This window comes from Dermacentor silvarum, chromosome 4 (assembly GCF_013339745.2).
Source record: "Dermacentor silvarum isolate Dsil-2018 chromosome 4, BIME_Dsil_1.4, whole genome shotgun sequence".
In the NCBI taxonomy this organism is placed as follows: domain Eukaryota; kingdom Metazoa; phylum Arthropoda; class Arachnida; order Ixodida; family Ixodidae; genus Dermacentor; species Dermacentor silvarum.
In genome coordinates this window covers 6,070,326-6,087,233 of record NC_051157.2, presented here as the reverse complement: position 1 = coordinate 6,087,233, position 16,908 = coordinate 6,070,326, and the positions used below count along the sequence as shown (strand labels likewise).

The window sequence follows — 16,908 nt, the reverse complement described above, 5'->3', positions numbered from 1 at the left end:
TTATTGAAGCACAATCGAGGCTATCAATGAAAATACTGTATCTATATACAGGCACCAGCAATATCTTTTTCTGTCAAAGGCCACAAACTTCATTCAAATCGGTTCAGGGGTTGTGCCATCAAAATATTTCCGCCTTTTACGTGTAGTTCAATAGGCGACATTGGAGTTGGCCCCGAGCTAAAGCTTTCTCTTAACGCTCCGTGGCTTCTTTAGCTGCACAGCGAGATGTGTTGTTAAAAGCCACCTATCAAATAATAAAAAAAATATTGAATATTAAGAAAATAACCTATATTAAAAAATATTTTGCTCGGCGGTCTTGATCGGCGGCATACATTCGCGTGGAAGACTACCGCCACCTCGGAGAACCAGACGAAACTAGACAGGCGCGACGGGACCGCCACGCCGGAAGGAAACTAGGCGCGCGAGCGCTTGGAACGACGACAAAGGGAGGGCGGTGCGAGCGCCGACGCAGGTCGCACAGCGGTGGTAAATCTTTGAAAAGCCCTTACTATCTACCTGAGAGTCTACTGATCTTGAAAATGAGGCCTATTGATAACAGATCTACTGAAAATGCATATCCGAGTGATTAGACGTGTAAGCTTTTGCATAGAATGAAGCGGTTTTGCATCAAATTCGGGAGCTGAGTTTTTGCACACGCAGATATGTTGACGGAGACGAAAAAGGCATAGAACCCTAGCCATAGCTGTAATAAGCTTTTATCGCTCTTTAGCGCCTTATCCATCCGCGTCGAGCCATTATGAACCATGACTCCGGCAGCGGGTGCGTATGGCGCGGCCACGTGGGCCCAATCTTGAAAGTTATCTGTGATGGGGCCAGAGAGCACCGAGTATTGAAAGCTTAAATTATGTGGTTTTACGTGCCAAAACCACGATCTGATTATGAGGCACGCCGTAGTGGGAACTCTGGAATAATTCGCACCACCTGGGGTTCTTTAACGTGCACCTAAATCTAAGTATACGGGTGTTTTTCCATTTCACCCCCATCGATATGCGGCCGTCGTGGCCGGGATTTGATCCCGCGACCTCGTGCTTAGCAGCCACTAAGCAACACGGCGGCTGATAGCTTCGTTTGCACTGTTCTCTCGGCCGCTTCGCGTTGAATTCGCTCCGGTGATGGTCTTACGTTGCGGACGGACGGATGGTTTTCCTCGTTGGGTAGGCATATAGAAATGCATAGAAGGAACGTAAGTACCAGGACCAACTTTTTTCACGTTCAAAGAAGGGTGACAAGCAGTGCAGCTCTGGATTGTGGATCTTGAAAGGGGGATTCACGTTTTCCGACAGTTGAAAAACAGAAAAGGGGATGGTGGCAGAAGTTTGGGGTTGACGACGCTGTATCAGCTACTGTAGAGCATGCGGTTAATGTGGACAGTACCTCCCTGCCCCCTAACGCAACAATAAGTGCGGCTCGGAAGCAGACGTTCGGAAGTGCTGTCCTCGCAACGTCACCGTCGATCTCTGGTAGTGCCTCGGTAACAATCATCATTACTCGTCATGCTGAAGAACTAAATATGCGGCACTGGAAACGTCACCCTGGAAAACGATGCTAGAAGCAACCATGCTGCCAGGATACGCGAGGCCTGCGCTGCTGCGCAGCGTATAAGTGCGCACAATATTGCGCTGGCTACCACCACTGGCACTCTCTCAATGCCTGCGGCGCAATACAGCAACTTCTCATTCATGGAGGTTTACTTCTTTTCTTGCAGTATAATCGTTCTCATATCGGACGGGCAGGCGAATAGCGGCTCCGAGCCAAACTACGTTGCCAGCGTCCTCAAGTCCCAGGGCATCACAATATTCGCAGTGGGTGTCGCTGGTATCAACAAGGATGAGCTCGAAGCTGTCGCGACGTCGCAGAAGCACATCTACATGCTCCGAGACTTTGCGTACATCAAACAAGTGAACAACGACCTTCGGACAGGTATGAGAAGTGGCTTACACTTTGTCAACGCTCGTTTTCTGATAGTGAAACGTTATTTTGTTCTTGTTGTTACTACATATTAACGAAACATTTGATTTTCTTGCATGACGTAAATATTACAGTTGTCGCAAAATAGTTCGCGATTTGGTTCGACTCATTCGATTGAGTCTTTGTCACTGCATTCTTCTCGTATTGTATAAGATGCTCAAAGAAGTCTCATTTAGGGCTGGGCAGTATCAACGATACATTTATCATTGATACTGTCTAACGATACTGGTTGTGTTTCTAGTATCTGTAAAATAAATGATACATTTGGCAGGACGCGTATCAGTACCTGTATTTTCGACACATCATACGTAGTATCATGTATCTTAAAATGCCAGATACACCAATACAAAATTCATTGACACCCATACTCACCAACGCAAGCAATAGGCGGTTAAATTTTATTATAAGAGAGACACTTTATTGGTTAGCTCATTTGAATGCGATTAGCATTCTTTGCCTACTTCAGGCACTTTCAGTCCGTCCGTCCGTCCGTCCGTCCGTCCGTCCGTCCTCTTACGCCGACGCAGTGGCCCAAGTTGTCTACCAGCTTGGACCACTAGGTATGCGTTCGTGGTCATGATGACGTCGTGGTCGTTCCATCGTCATCATTCCAACTTCGTCATCTGACTGCCGTCATTCCATCGTAGTCACGCCTTCTACGCCGACCTACTCGCAGTTATGTAATAGCCTGAGGCCAAGGGCATGTGCTTGTTTCAATCAATCAATCAATCAATCAATTTTATTTACCAGAAACAAAAAGAACTGGAGGGACACCTGGGCAAAAAGCTGTCGCAGCAGCTTGACGGAGGCCCAGGGTCCCTTACATGGCAGTAGCACTCACATGACATATACACAGAAGGCTTGATACACAGCACTTGCATGAAACACATCAGGCAATGAAAAAAAAAAGACATTTCACACTTGAATGCAAAAACTGAACTGTCACTATAAAGAAAGAATCACGCAAACACTGTTTATTTAGCGTAGCTGTGTGCTTATATTTGTAATTGGCTGTAATTGTTTCGAAACCATGGTGTCTTCCATACCTCTGGCTTTCGTGTAGTATTTTTATGTTAGTGCAGAGTTATAGCTGAGCAAGGGATGTCAAATAATTCTTAACATATTCGGATGAGAAGCAAATTGATTCTAGTAATCTATGTTCGTATAATTTATCTACGCGGTTTAGTCTGTATTTGAAAAATATAATGTCAGTTGGTGAAAGCCAATTAACGTTCTCTGTATAACGAGCGATTTTCTTTTGTAGTATTACCAGCTTTTGCAAGCTAGATTTAGTTGTTGTAGCCCAGACAAGGTAAGAAGAAATAAACTTTATTGAAAGAGCCGGCAGTTTGGTTTTAGTGGCCTCAGGTGTCGGCTCGAAGTCCTTGGACTCGGGCGGCACCTTCGGCTTGCCGGACGACCCAGAGCTGGTCCTTCAGGCTCCGAACTTTTCAGGGCCGCCGCCCCCCGCAGCCGGGGTGAGGGCGGGAATGAGCGAGGTAACGCCTGCCGTTATGGGCGCGTCGCGAACGGCGGCGGTTTCGGTACCGTTGTTAATTAAAATTAAATTATTGGGTTTTACGTGCGAAAACCACAATTTGATTATGAGGCACGCCGTAGTGGGGGACTCCGGAAATTTGGACCACCTGGGGTTCTTTAACGTGCACCTAAATCTAAGTACACGGGTGTTTTCGCCCCCATCGAAATGCGGCCGCCGTGACCGGGATTCGATCCCGCGACCTCGTGCTTAGCAGCCCAACACCATAGCCACTGAGCGGCGGGTAAGGCACCGTTGTTGCCGGAACATTTTCAGAGCGCAGCGTTGCTCTGTGTCCGCACGCTTTACACGCATCAACAGTGGCGTAAGACTGCCGGACTAGGGTGCTTGCAGTAAGCTTAAGTTCTTTCCTCTTTAATTTAGCTTGCGGTGGCGGGAATTTGCGTAGAGTAATTAATTTATATACGATAAGAGAAGGCTATAGTATATTTCAACTTTTGCTCTCGTAGGTAGAAATGTGCGGCAACGTGCCATAGCACCGGTAACACCAGAGAGTTTTCCGCAGAGATATTCGATACGGGGCATCCCAACGTAAATTGGAAGAAAAATATACTCCAAGGATTTTCAACTCTTCAACCAATAGTGGTTCTGAAAACACATAGCATGATTAATGTTATGTTGCTTATTTTTTGCGCGAAGTATTACAACTTTCGTTTTCTTTGAATTTACTTTAGGCTTATTTGCCTGTGCACAATCGGACAAACTTGCCATAATTTTATTACATTTTTCCACAAGTCTGTTCGCATCACGACCTGATCGAGACACACAATATGCAATCATCCGCGTACATAATGAATTGAACCTCACTGTTTATGCTTACGATATCATTTATAAAAACGTTAAACAAAAGTGGCCCAAGAATGCATCCTTGAGGCACACCACATACAATAGGTAAGAGGGACGAATTATGTTTATTAATAGAAACGTACTGACGTCGATGTTTGAGGTATGATTTGAGTAATTCTAGCGGTTTTCCACGAATTCCATGCAAACAAAGCTTCCGAATAAGGATCTCGTGATTGAGGCTGTCAAAAGCTTTACTAAAGTCTATAAAAATGCCGACTGTGTAGTAGTTACTTTCAAAGCTCTGCAAAACGTACTCTTTCAGCGTAAGAGCCATTTCTGCGGACCTGTTTTTCCGAAATCTGTATTGTGAATCAGTAAGCACTCTTTTTATTAAAAAACTCCGTCATTCAAGCAAAAATAAGCTTTTCTATAGATGGCTTGCACTGACGTCATTGTAGCCGCCATGTTGGTGCACCGACACGATGATAAGCTGGGTCCGTAACGTCACGTGAAAGCTTTCAATAAGATGGATTGGACTGAAGTGCTCGTAGTCGCCATGTTGGTGCACCGGCATGGTGATAAGGTGGGTGCGTGACGTCACGTGAAAGCTATCAATTCCTCTTGAAAAAACTGAGTACCGATATCGGTCGATAGTTAGACGCAGTATTTCGATCACCACCTAAATTTATATATAACTGAAATTTTCGCGTGTTTCATTGCCTCTGGAAAAACTGCAGTCTCTAAAATTAACTTGTAAATGTGCACAAGTGGAAGTACAATAAATTGCAAAACATATTTTATAGGTTTAATCTGGAAAACATTTACATCTAAAGTTTTACTGTTTTTCAGCCCCATGTACACACTGTATACTTCATATTCATCAGTAGGCACAAAAAAAAAATGCGCTTTCGCGAGCAGCATCGCTATGACAAGCCACCCCTATGCTATCATTGTCTTCAGGAATATCGCTTTGTGCAGTTACGAAGTGGTGGTTAAAGTAATCGCAAAGTGTTATCTCACGTGAACCCAGCTTCATCGATGTCAGGTGCGTATCGTCCTTACGGCGACCTAGAACAATATTAATCGTTTGTCACGCAATCTCTGGACGTTGTCTAGAAACATTTGCGAATAAGTCCTCATAGTACGCCACCTTTGCCTTTCTTAGTTCAGCATTCAGCCTGTTTCTAAATTTTTTAATGGTTGTAATGCTAATTCACACCGCGTGCGCAAGAAGGAATGATAGCGATTATGTTTTGTTTTGATGATTTTTGCAAGCTCATGAGTATCCCAAGGCTTTCTAACTTTTTTAGAATGTTTAGCTGTCTTCATTGAAAAATTGCTGGCGTACAGATGGGTAAAAGTTCTAATAAATTCGTTATATGCCTTATTTGCATCTGTTTTGTTCAAAACATGTGACCGATTGTGATTCATAACGTCATTCTTGAACTGCTCTGCACGTTCTTGTGTTTTACGCTGATAAGTGAACTGTTGACAGGCATAAGTTGTTTTCTTAGAGTCATCGCGGTGTAGATGAAAAAGATAAGGCAGTGGTCGCTTATGTCAGACACCAATGTGCCTGTGTTGCATACAGATCTCTTTCTAAACTTTCACGAAACAATTTCAGTTGATGCGGCATCTCGTCTCTTACTTTAGGAAAATCAGACTTTAGTTGATCCTTCATTTTGGCCGGTTCTTTCGACATAGCTTGGCAGTCACACTTAAGAATAACAGGCGAGAAAAATAGAAATTGGACAAATAGCCTCAATAAAGTTGACGATACTCGGCAGCGACGAAAAAGCACGAATATATGCAAATACATATGCAAGCTTTGCACTAACTTGCAGGATAAGCAGGTTGTGGCCGTGATGCCATCGTGGTCTCGTCATTCCAGCTTTTTCCTCCGACTGTAGACAGTCGTCATGCACCGCCTTCGTGATGCCGTCGTAGTCACTTCGTCACCCGACTCCGTCGTCGTCATACAGGCTCCGTGATTCAGTCACGCTATGGTCGTGATAGACACATTCTATCGGCCGCTGTTATGACGTCATGATCGTGATACAGTCCGCGTTCGTTGTCGCTCCATCATCGTCATTCTAACTTCTCAGGTAGCACGACAGGGACACATAACGTGCTTTTCTTTTTTTGTTTTTGCGCCGTTTATCCGAGACAATGAAAAATTGGAGGATGCTTCAGCGTCGCCTTTAAGAGCGGAATGCGATAGGGTTAACGGGCCCCGTTCGCATCGCATTTTTAGGTGCGAAGCACTTTATGCGCCCGGGCTGTCGGCGTCTCCTGTCGTCGTCGTCACGGTACGCAAGGGGCACGCGCTCGGCACGAGCGTGTGCCCAGCGTGCCGAGCGCTCCCGCTTTCGTCTTCCACAACGTTGCCGCTCATCATTGCAGCGCAGAATTTCACTCCTGGGGAGGCCGCGTTTACGGTGTTATGAGCCATTGCTTAAGGCAGTATGAGCCCATTAGCGGTGCATCACTGCATGCTTCGCACCTCCCCGAACCTGGAGGTTCAACTTCAGGCCATCAAAAGAGCCGAGGAGGTGAGGCATCACCCAGTAGCCACCCCTCACTAAGCCAAATTAGCAAAATAAAGTTGTTTCCCCCTCCTCCCCCGGTTTCACGCGAGTGGAGCTGCATTTCGCTCAATGGGTCATTTGACACTTACGCATAAAATTTAATTCACCGCTGAAACCGAGCCTACGACTTAACTCGCGCTAACTGCAATAACTAATAAAAACTAATGCAGTAAGAAAGGCGTCCATAATGGCCAAATATTTTGAGTAGGCTTCATTGCAACACTCAACGTGGGAAAGCTAGCTTACAAAGACCAAGCTTACACCGATCCCCTTAAAGTCGGCTTCACTTTTAAACGCAAATGTATTGCTGGGATTAAGACATTTTTCCAAGTCCAATATAAGCCATCTTGTATTAAAATGTGAAGGGCCTAGGACCTTTTCATGTTATTTCATTAATTGTTTGATGTTGCACCCAGGCGCGCACGTACGTGTCCAAAACCATTGCCGAAACTTAGAAAGGGTCGGTTTTCAACAATCCCCTGAATGTCGCCTAGAACCAAAGTACAGCGAAACACCATCATAATTGGAGGACGCTTATGCTTCGCTTTTAAGAGTGCAACGCGATAGCATATTCAAAGATCCCTGGCTCCTTACAGGCTTTTTTCTCGTGTATTCAAATTCCAATCCGACGACATCATGTCCGTAGGTTGTAGTTAAGTCGTACTTAACGATTTTCTGATGGATTTTGCGTTGAGAAATTCAATTTTTGTTCACTAGCCCTTGCGCCAGGCGGAGAGCCTGTGTGGCGGGGCTGGTTCGGGATGTATTTCTCCGCCACGGACGCCGATGCCTACGCCGACACCGACGCTGGCGCCGGATTTTTAGGAGCGAAGCTCCTTATAGCGGCACCCGTTCCGCCCCCGTCGTCGTAGTAGTAGTGTGTAACCAGTCTGAGAAAAATTAGAAAAAAATTCCGAAGTTGTGTCCGTAGCGCGGAATCGAACCAGGGACCCCTCGCTTCCGAGCGCGCGGCGTTAGCCCACTACGCCACGAAGCGCACATAGACACACGCACCACGATGGCAATAAATACCCAACATTAACGAAAGGCCGCGTTTCTAGCGCGTTTCTAAAGCGTTTGTGCTAGCGCGTTACGGCCCGTGTAAGAAGCTGGTGTAAGACGCTGTGGCCTCTCCGCCTTACCTTCAACGCGTTTCGAACGCGCTGCCCAAGGCGGTGGCAAGTCAAGTTCAAGTCGAGGAGCGTTTATGAATACGGGGGGTATACTCTCTCAGCAGTCATGTGATGGCGTCGGCAAACGCGGTGCACGTTCCGGCATGTGTAAATGGCTGCGTAAGACGCTGTGGCCGCTCCCCCTTACTAGAGAGTACTGCACGTTTCTAACGCGTTTGTGCTAGCGTCCCCTTAAGCGGGAGATCCAATGATTCCCTCCGGAGCTTCGCCCACTCATCATCATTCACCCCGTGGATACGCTGGGGCCTTTAACGCTCTCGCGTTAACACGTCCAACGGAACACGCAGAATAGAAGCTCATACTCTAGAAAACGCCGTATACCTAGCGTAATGTTCGGCTTGAATACATTTTACAAACGGTCTAAATCTATCACGCCATAGCAGTCACGCCATTGTCGCCAAACACGCGTCGTCATCCCACTGTCCCGTCGTCATGGTGCGTTCGTTTTCATATCATCGTGATGCCGTCGCGGTCGTTCCATCGATGTCATCAAACTCTCGTCATGCCGTCGTCGACTCTTCCTTTGAGCCAGCACGAGCCGCCGCGTCGCGCCCGCGTATGAGGCGTCGCCGTTGTTGCTGCCCATCCAACTCGTGGCTCGAACCCACGATGGAGGATTGACCAAAAAATGGCTAGATTATTCTAAGTTGTAACCACAAATAAACTTTCAGGGATGCTATAGTGTATACATGTTACAATGAAAACAATAATAGTAGAAATAATCAAAAATAAATTATTGAACAGCACACTAAAATGTCGCAGTTTCACCCGCAAGGCAAAGTATCAATTGCGATAGCAAATTAGTAGAGAGCTATACGGAGTAAGGATAGTAGTTTTATCGGCTGTATAAACTTGGACATGCAGCAGCACCAGCAACGCGCACAACTGTTGTCGACGCCGTCGGGGTTTTGCCCGCGTTCGCACCGAACGCGCGCGGCGTTGGTGACTGTTGCCGGTGCCTCTGGGGGCGGCTCGGAGGTTTTCGATGAGATCAGAATGGGACGCTCGTCGAGCAGCGTCGGAAATCTTACCCACCTTCTCGCCTCGCAACGTTTTATTGCGATAGCAATTATATGGACACTCAAAAGCAGATTTCTGCCGTCGGCGTCGCCGTCGCCGTCGGCGTCGCCGTCGCCGTCGCCGTCGCCGTCGCCGTGAGGTTCCGTATGACGTCATTTGGAGATGAAATCGTCGCCGCGCGCCGAACGCTGTATGTGCGAGTGAAAGGGCGCGAGGGGCGCGTCTTTCACGGGGAGTGAACGCACGGCGGAGAACAAACGCGCGTTCTGCGCCGTGCTCGCTTAAGGGCTGCAGAAGTAGGCGTCTCTTTTCTCCTTTACAATCACCATATATGTAGAGCAAACGCGCCTTCTTCGGACGCGCGAGAGGCCGTGGGGGAGGGGGAGGGAAGGGAGGCGACGTTTAGCTGCGGCACCAAGTGCCTATTTATATCAGAGGCTCCAGCAACAGTCACCAACGCCGCACGCATTTTGAGCTAACGCGGGCAAAACGCCGATGGCGTCGACAACAGTTCTGCGTGTTGTTGCTACCAAAGCCGCTCACCTTACTTCGTATGACATTGCTGTGTTGCTATCGCATTAATTGCTTCGCCCTTAGGGCGAAACTGTGACATTTTTTTTTATATAAATACGCATTTGGTGCCGCAGCTAAACGTCGCCTCCCCTCCCTCCTCCCCACACGGCCTTTCGCGCGACGGAAGATGTCGTGATTGCTCTCTCTCTCTCTCTCTCTCTCTCTCTCTCTATATATATATATATATATATATATATATATATATATGTGGTGATTGTAAAGGAGGAAAGAGACGCTTCATTCTGCAGCCCTTCAGGGAGCACGGCGCAGAATGCGCGTTTGCTCTCCGACGTGCGTTCGCTCCCCGGGAAAGCGCTCGTCCCTCGCGCCCTTTCACTCGCACATACAGCGTCCGGAGCGCGGCGGCGATTTCATCACCGTTGACGTCACACGGAACCTCACGGCGACGGTGACGGCAGAAATCCTCTTTGAGTGTCCATATAATTGCTATCGCAATAAAATGAAAAGATACAAATTTAACAGGACATTCGGTTGTACTCCGCCACAAATTTCTGTACCTCGGATCAAACATGACTGTCGCTGAATCCCAGAGCAGAAAGGCCCCTAAGGAAAGAGTCCAAGCGCAACGCTATAGCGCTGTCGAAGCTTCGGGCAAAAGTGTCCTGTTTCTTTTTTTTTATGCAAATACAAATTGGTTGCAGGTGTGTTGTGTAACTAAGTCCTCAGACGACGGTGCAATGACGTCTGCGCGAGTGAACAAGAGCATAATGCTGATTAATCTCGAGTAAGAAAGTGGATCGGAGGGAGATACGTATATAGGAAGTCTTCAGCGTGACAGAACTCACATGGGTAGCGAATTTCAAGTACCCCTCAATTGGGACCCACAAGAAGTTTGTGGGAAGATATAGATGGCCCCTATTGTACATATCACTACCGCCAGTAAATCTGCGGTTTCGTTAACTTCAGCAAGAAGCATAACCAGGACGGTTTTGCTTGAGTTGAGTCGAACAGCTTTTGCTTCACACACCAGTGATGCCGAATCTGTAATTCTTGGATAACTTTATCGAGTAAAGCTTGCCTCTTCACAACCTTTATTCAGTAGGTTAGCATCAGCTACTGAGCTCAGGTCGAGCATGATGTAAGTGCGACAGTACGTAATCGATGCACGTATATAGTAAGAAGAACGTATACGTCTAAGAACAATGCCCTAACTTACAGCTGTACCACCAGACTGCGCAATTTCCTTGCGTTCTTTTCAATAATTCTCGAGAAGGGTGTTCCATGGAGGTGACTACGACGCCGTAATTCCTGCACTTATTCGAAGGAGGGCGACCAGCGAGAGCGTGTTCTTTTATATGCTTGTGGTTCGAGCCCCGCGCGATGCGCGGCACGCTGATGGCATGATGCGTGGTCATGAAGAGGATGCTACAGCCGCCATAACGATATAATGTAGCCTTATCCCCCCCCCCCCTCCCTCCCCAGTGTAGAGTAGCAGGCCAGAGCAAATTAACGCTCAAGCCGACCTCTCTGCCTTTCTGCAAATAAACCCCTCTCTCTTTCTCTCTCTCTCTCTCTCAAGGATAGCGCGATGCAGTGAATCAAACGGAAACTTTCAAAGTCTCCTATAAAGTTTAATGACAAAAATTAAATATTCTGGTTTCATGTGCCAAAACCACGATCTGATTATGATGCACGCCGTACAGTGAGGGACTACGGAACGATTGCGACTTCCTGGGGTTCGTTAACGTGCACAAAATGCACAGTACAAGGGATGAAAATTACTGCTACGAATAATCCAGTGTAAATAAATTTCCGTGTATGGTCTTCGAACGTTGATATTGAGGTAGTGCGGCAAAGCCTTCGCTGAAGCTAAGTTGTTGACGTAAAAGAATGCCTTGTTTTAATGCGACTAGCATTCTCAGCTTACTTTTGCGTGCTACTATATAACCACTATCGCGTGACTCTCTGCAAGAACAAGACATATCTTGCGATTCGTATCAGACCCCGTTCCGTCAGCAAAAATGTCCATGTTCTACCCACTACATCACGTGCGCACGCCTAGAAATCTCGCATAACACCCTTGCCAGCTTCACTCGTGCAAGCCAGCGCTTTGAGACACAATTGGAACGTGAGTGGTGTCGTATGACAACATTTTACCGATAAAATTGAGAATGCGCTCTTTTCGCTGACATTGAAAAATAATGTTTTACGCCTGAGAAACCAGCCTATGCAATTGCGCATTTGAAGCTTAGCCCCAACTGCACAGCAGCGGGACAACAATGCGGTTGGGAGGTCAGTGAAGTTTCCTTTGTGGCATCCGAAGGTGCACATGCTGTGGTGGCGGCGCATGCACGTATTGCTGCGATTCACATTCTTAGCATCCACTACAGATTGTAAACAGAGGCGTCCTGAGCCAAACGACATTGTTTCAATGCTAATCGCATTACCATCGACAGTGGTCTAGCGCAATTCGCTGAATGTCCGCCTGACTGTTGCCATCCCTCGGCAGACATCCATGAGAGCCAGTGGGACGCTGTCGCCGTCCAGGAGTGTCTCCGTGAGAGCGGTCAGTGCGACTCCAACGCCATCTGTGCGTGCGGTGCCCAGGGGGGAACCCACCGCTGCGTCTGCAAGCAAGGCTACGAAGGAGGCGGCACACTGGGCAACTGCCAGCGTGAGTATAGCGGCGTGTGCGAATTTTCCGAGCACGACGCTTAACTTTGTTTAGGCTAGCAAGGCAATTCTTCGAGACTTGATTTCATGGGTTTTTCACTAGCGGGAATATTCAAGGGCAGAATCTCCCTTCCAATGCGAGGCATTCTTGCCGAGTTTAACCCAGTTTTCTATAACGAAATATCTGGACGACTGCCTGGCCGTTTTCTCAATATGTCCGATCCAGAATACAGCGCAGTCTAAATGCGTGGGCTGTTCCCATGAGTATGAGCCAGTGGGTTTACATACATATTGATCCTTTTTGCGGAGTAGTTTGTTTTAGAGAAATGAGATGGTGCTCACGGCGGCGCGCCATACGTCTCCTCAGCGACCGCGCACGAATACGAAACTATCACCACTTCTACCTTGCTTCTGTGCGATCAGCTGTCGGAAATGCAACTGAGTTTTCGCTAACACATTGTGCTCCAATCATGCTAGATTGAATCATGTGGATTGAAGACGTGTGCAGTAGTTGGCTGCAAAAATAGTGACTGGCATGTTAAGGAATGGAATAAAACTGTGTGGTCAAGTTCGCGAACCGCTGCTGCAACTGTCCGAACGTGTTACCGGCACTTCGTGATGTACGGCTTTCCTCGAGGATACAGAAATTTGCTCATCCACCAGCCTTGTATCGCTAACCTTCAAAGAAAGGGCTTCATCCCCAGAACGTCGGCAAGAGGGAGTACCACTCGTTAAACAATGCCAAAGGGAGTAGCTCCGCTTCCTGTCATAGTAAGTTTCGCACACGTTATCTATACACATCTGTTCCAAATGGAAGGAAAACTTACGCCCACTCTATCGCCGACGTATCAAGAATAAGTGAATGGGCACACATTTGAATATATGCGCACAGTATACGCACAATAAATGACGGACTACACAGCTATGGGGCACGAATGGTCGAAGCTGAAAGTTTCGTGACGGTCCACAAGAGTAAGCGAGTTACTAGCTGTAATATATATTTGCTACAAGGTATTACAATGTACAAAACAGCTACGTTTTAAGCCTTGTGCGCAGCAAGAACAAATCTATCGGAACTGAGCACACCCGCGAGCGATTAGGCAGAAAATAATCAGATAGTGGCCGCATCGAGGAACTTCACTGAGTCAGAAACTGACAAGCCACTGCTTCAAAATATTTGCCGAATAAAGAACAATGAGCAAAACGCACTAATCCTGACTGAATTCATAATCGGAAAGCTTGGATAGCTTGGAGAACATATTTAGCCCCGCTTTTAGAACAAGCACCATATACGCTGCTTGCGCCGTTTGGACATAGCTTAATCAGTTCCGAAATCGCTTTTGCATGTTCTCTGAAGCTGTGATCAAAGCTCCGTGTCGTCCACCTAGCCACCGTCTACGATATCTCCGAAAACAAAGGTTTTCGTCATACACTTCCATTGTAAACAAGGAGGCAACGGAGGCAGTTGAGGCGAGCAGTGGACGCGTCACCACGTCATCAAACATGGCAGCGCCCACGGGATCACCGCGAAAAGAATCAGTATAGTGTGTGTATGCGTGCTTATTTGCCGACAGTCCCATAGGATACACATTTCGCACAAACATGAACCATTCGGTGCAGAACACTTTACCCGATTCATAACAAGCATTCTTTACGAAACCAAGCATGTTTCGCATTACGTACAGCTGCAGCGGAAAAATATTAGCACAAGCGTCCGATGGCCGGAGCAAGGAAATTACGGTACGCCGCGCTCTTGTTCCCGTGCACAGTGGTGTTTAAGGTGACATGATTCGTGTTTCAAAGAGCCTGGCATGCTCGTTTTCAGTGTTCTAGGGAACAACAGCGTCGCGTGCCGCAATATATCTGCTCGGTTGATCGGTCACTTGTGCTCACCTTTTTCCACTGCAGCTGTACCTGTCAAGTGGAATCGAGTCCGCTGTCATTTATAGATTCTTGCGCCTGAACCGCAAAAAAGCGTTGTCACGGATTTCCAAGTTTGACCGCATTTGAGGCCATTTCTATTACAGCGAAGCTGTTAGTGCGTCTATAAGTGCTCGAAAACGTTATATGTGTGCTTTCACTGTGTACCGAGAGAACTATATCATCAAAATTTACATATAAACTAAATGAGCGCCACCTTAAGTGTGATATGCAGGCTTATTTCCAAGAGTCTCGGTTAATTAGGGGCTAAATAAAAATTACTACACTATAATTTTACTCCCGCTTAGAGGCTTATACGAAACACTTACAAGGTTTCCCGCTGCTCTGGGAAAAAAAAAGAAAACAAAGAAGAAAGGTTTCAGTTATTTTACATTTGGAGAATTTGCAGCCTAAGGTCTGAAGTACATGTCGACGAAAGGTGGCTCGGCGTCTACCGTGTGTCCCAGTTAACGTTAGGCAAGCTGTTGAAAGAAAACCAAAATGCTGGCTCTCCCGTAATCTAGAGTAGATGTAAGCATGAAATGCCTACCGGCAAAGCAGATTAGTTAGAGATGATAATAGCCACAATCTTAAAATGGGTGTACTGCATGTTCGCACACCCCACCTCACCACACCACACCACAAAACCATCCGCGGCGCGCAGCGTTGCTCCATCGCTCGATCGAAGGAGGCGGCGCAAAACCCGCACCGCGAAACTCGCGGACGGCTGTCGTTGAAAAGAGCACAGGCAACCCTGTTTCAGCGCCAAAAGATGACAATCGAGTGTATGGTGCCCTTTATCTGCCTTCTGAACGTCGCTATAGAAAATGACAAATAAAACTTGAGCGTACTATAGAAGTTACAACTTGAGTGACATTGTGAACAAACTTGAGGAAAAACTCAAAAGCAATATTTTTTTTAACTTGTTTGGGCAGTAACTAGCGTATATAATGCGGTCCTGTACAAAGGGTTTGAGGCCAGAGACCGCATTTTCTAAACTTTTGACTGGTTGCCCGGATGATCTCGTTTTGTTCTCTGAGCGATGCAATGATGTTTGAGTACCCGGATAACGGCTCTGGCATTTGGCTCAAGGTCACTTGAAGGTCGCTGATAACGGGATCTAAAAGTTTTTCATGCTTAAAACAATCGAGAACATCAGTGCGCTGCGAAAACGTGATCGTGTGTACTCGAGCCTCGGTCAACGGTGAGGAGTGAAAGAAGAGGCACTCGCCGTCTTTCAGCTAGTTAAAAACGCGCGGAACTATGCGAGACACAGCGCGGACACATCGGCTTTCTCATGTTCCCTCATTGTTCCCGGTGTCCTTGACGGCGGCCTTCGCAGTCAGGTCTATTCGTAGAGAAACGGAACGCGGCCTACACGTGTAGTACGCATGTCTCTCTTTGTCAGGAACGCAGAATGGAAACTCTTGGCACTGTCGTAATCGAGAGCAGATATGAACATGAAATGGCTACAGGCAAAGCAGATTGGTTGGAGATGATACTAGCCACAATCTTAAAATGGGTGTGATGCATGTTCGCAACGGCACACCCCACCGGCACACCCAAACGGCACCACACCGCAGCACACCATACTGTGCACTGGTCCATATGGATGCTGCCCAGCTGGAAGAAGAAAACCGGCTGCCACACAGCATGGCGCCATCTCTCGAGGTGACGCAAAACCTGCGCAGCGAAACTCACGGACGGCTGTCGTTGAAAAGAGCGCAGGCAACCCTGTCTCAGCGCCAAAAGATGACAATCAAGTGTATGGTGTCCTGCATCTGCCTTTTGAACCTCGCTATTCGACATGTCAAATAAAACTTCAGCGTACTAAAAGTTGCTGTTTGAGTGATATTGTCAACACATTAAGAAAGAACTCAGAACCAATATTTTTGTGGCTTGTTTGGGCATTAACAAGCGTATGTAATGCTGTCCTGTACAAAAGATTGGGGGCTCGAGACCCCATTTTCTTAACTTTTGACTGTTTGCCAGCATGATCTCGTTCTGTTCTCGCAACAATACCCGGATGTTCTCGTTTGAGTGCCCGGATAACGGCTCTGGTTATTGGCTCATGGTCACTCGAAGGTCGCCGAAAACGGGAGCTAAAAGCATTTCTTGCTTAAAATGGTGCCAGATACGAACACAACCCTAAGTTGTTCGGTCGTCGCAGGCCTGACTGCCGAACACCGCAGGTTTTAATATCTTAGCGTGCACCGTGTTTTTACCGAGCTCTATGGCGAGGGTTCTATGCTTTTTTCGTGTCCGTCAACCAATCTGCGTGTGCAAAAACTCAGCTCCCGAATTTGGTGCAGCATCGCTTCATTCTGTGCAAAAGCTTATACGTCTCATGACGTCGATATGCATTTTCAGTTGACTAGTTAGCCACCATTTTCAAAATTAGTAGACTATCAGGTAAATAAGGGTTTCTCAAAGATTTGCCGCTGTGCGACCCATGGGTACGCTCGCGCCGCATTCTCTGCGCCGTCATTCCAAGCGCTTGTGCGCTTAGTTTCCTTCCACTCTCCCGGCGTATAGCGGTCCCGTAACGCGTGTTTAGTTTCCTCCGTCGCCCCGAGGTGGCCGTAGTCCTCCACGCGAATTTATGCCGCCGATCAAGACCGCCGATCAAAATAAAGCTATGGGTGCG

General features: G+C 47.2%; 1 protein-coding gene across 2 annotated transcripts in view; it reads left to right on the top strand.

The window, feature by feature from the left end:
- The window catches only part of LOC119449360 (sushi, von Willebrand factor type A, EGF and pentraxin domain-containing protein 1-like), a 224,195-nt gene that overhangs the window by 1,301 nt on the left and 205,986 nt on the right, over nt 1-16,908 (top strand). For both annotated transcript variants that reach the window (XM_037712534.2, XM_037712533.2), the window contains exons 2-3: nt 1,727-1,941; nt 12,178-12,342. In XM_037712534.2, coding sequence (XP_037568462.1) covers nt 1,727-1,941; nt 12,178-12,342 — 380 coding nt within the window. The remainder of the gene's footprint in view (nt 1-1,726; nt 1,942-12,177; nt 12,343-16,908) is intronic.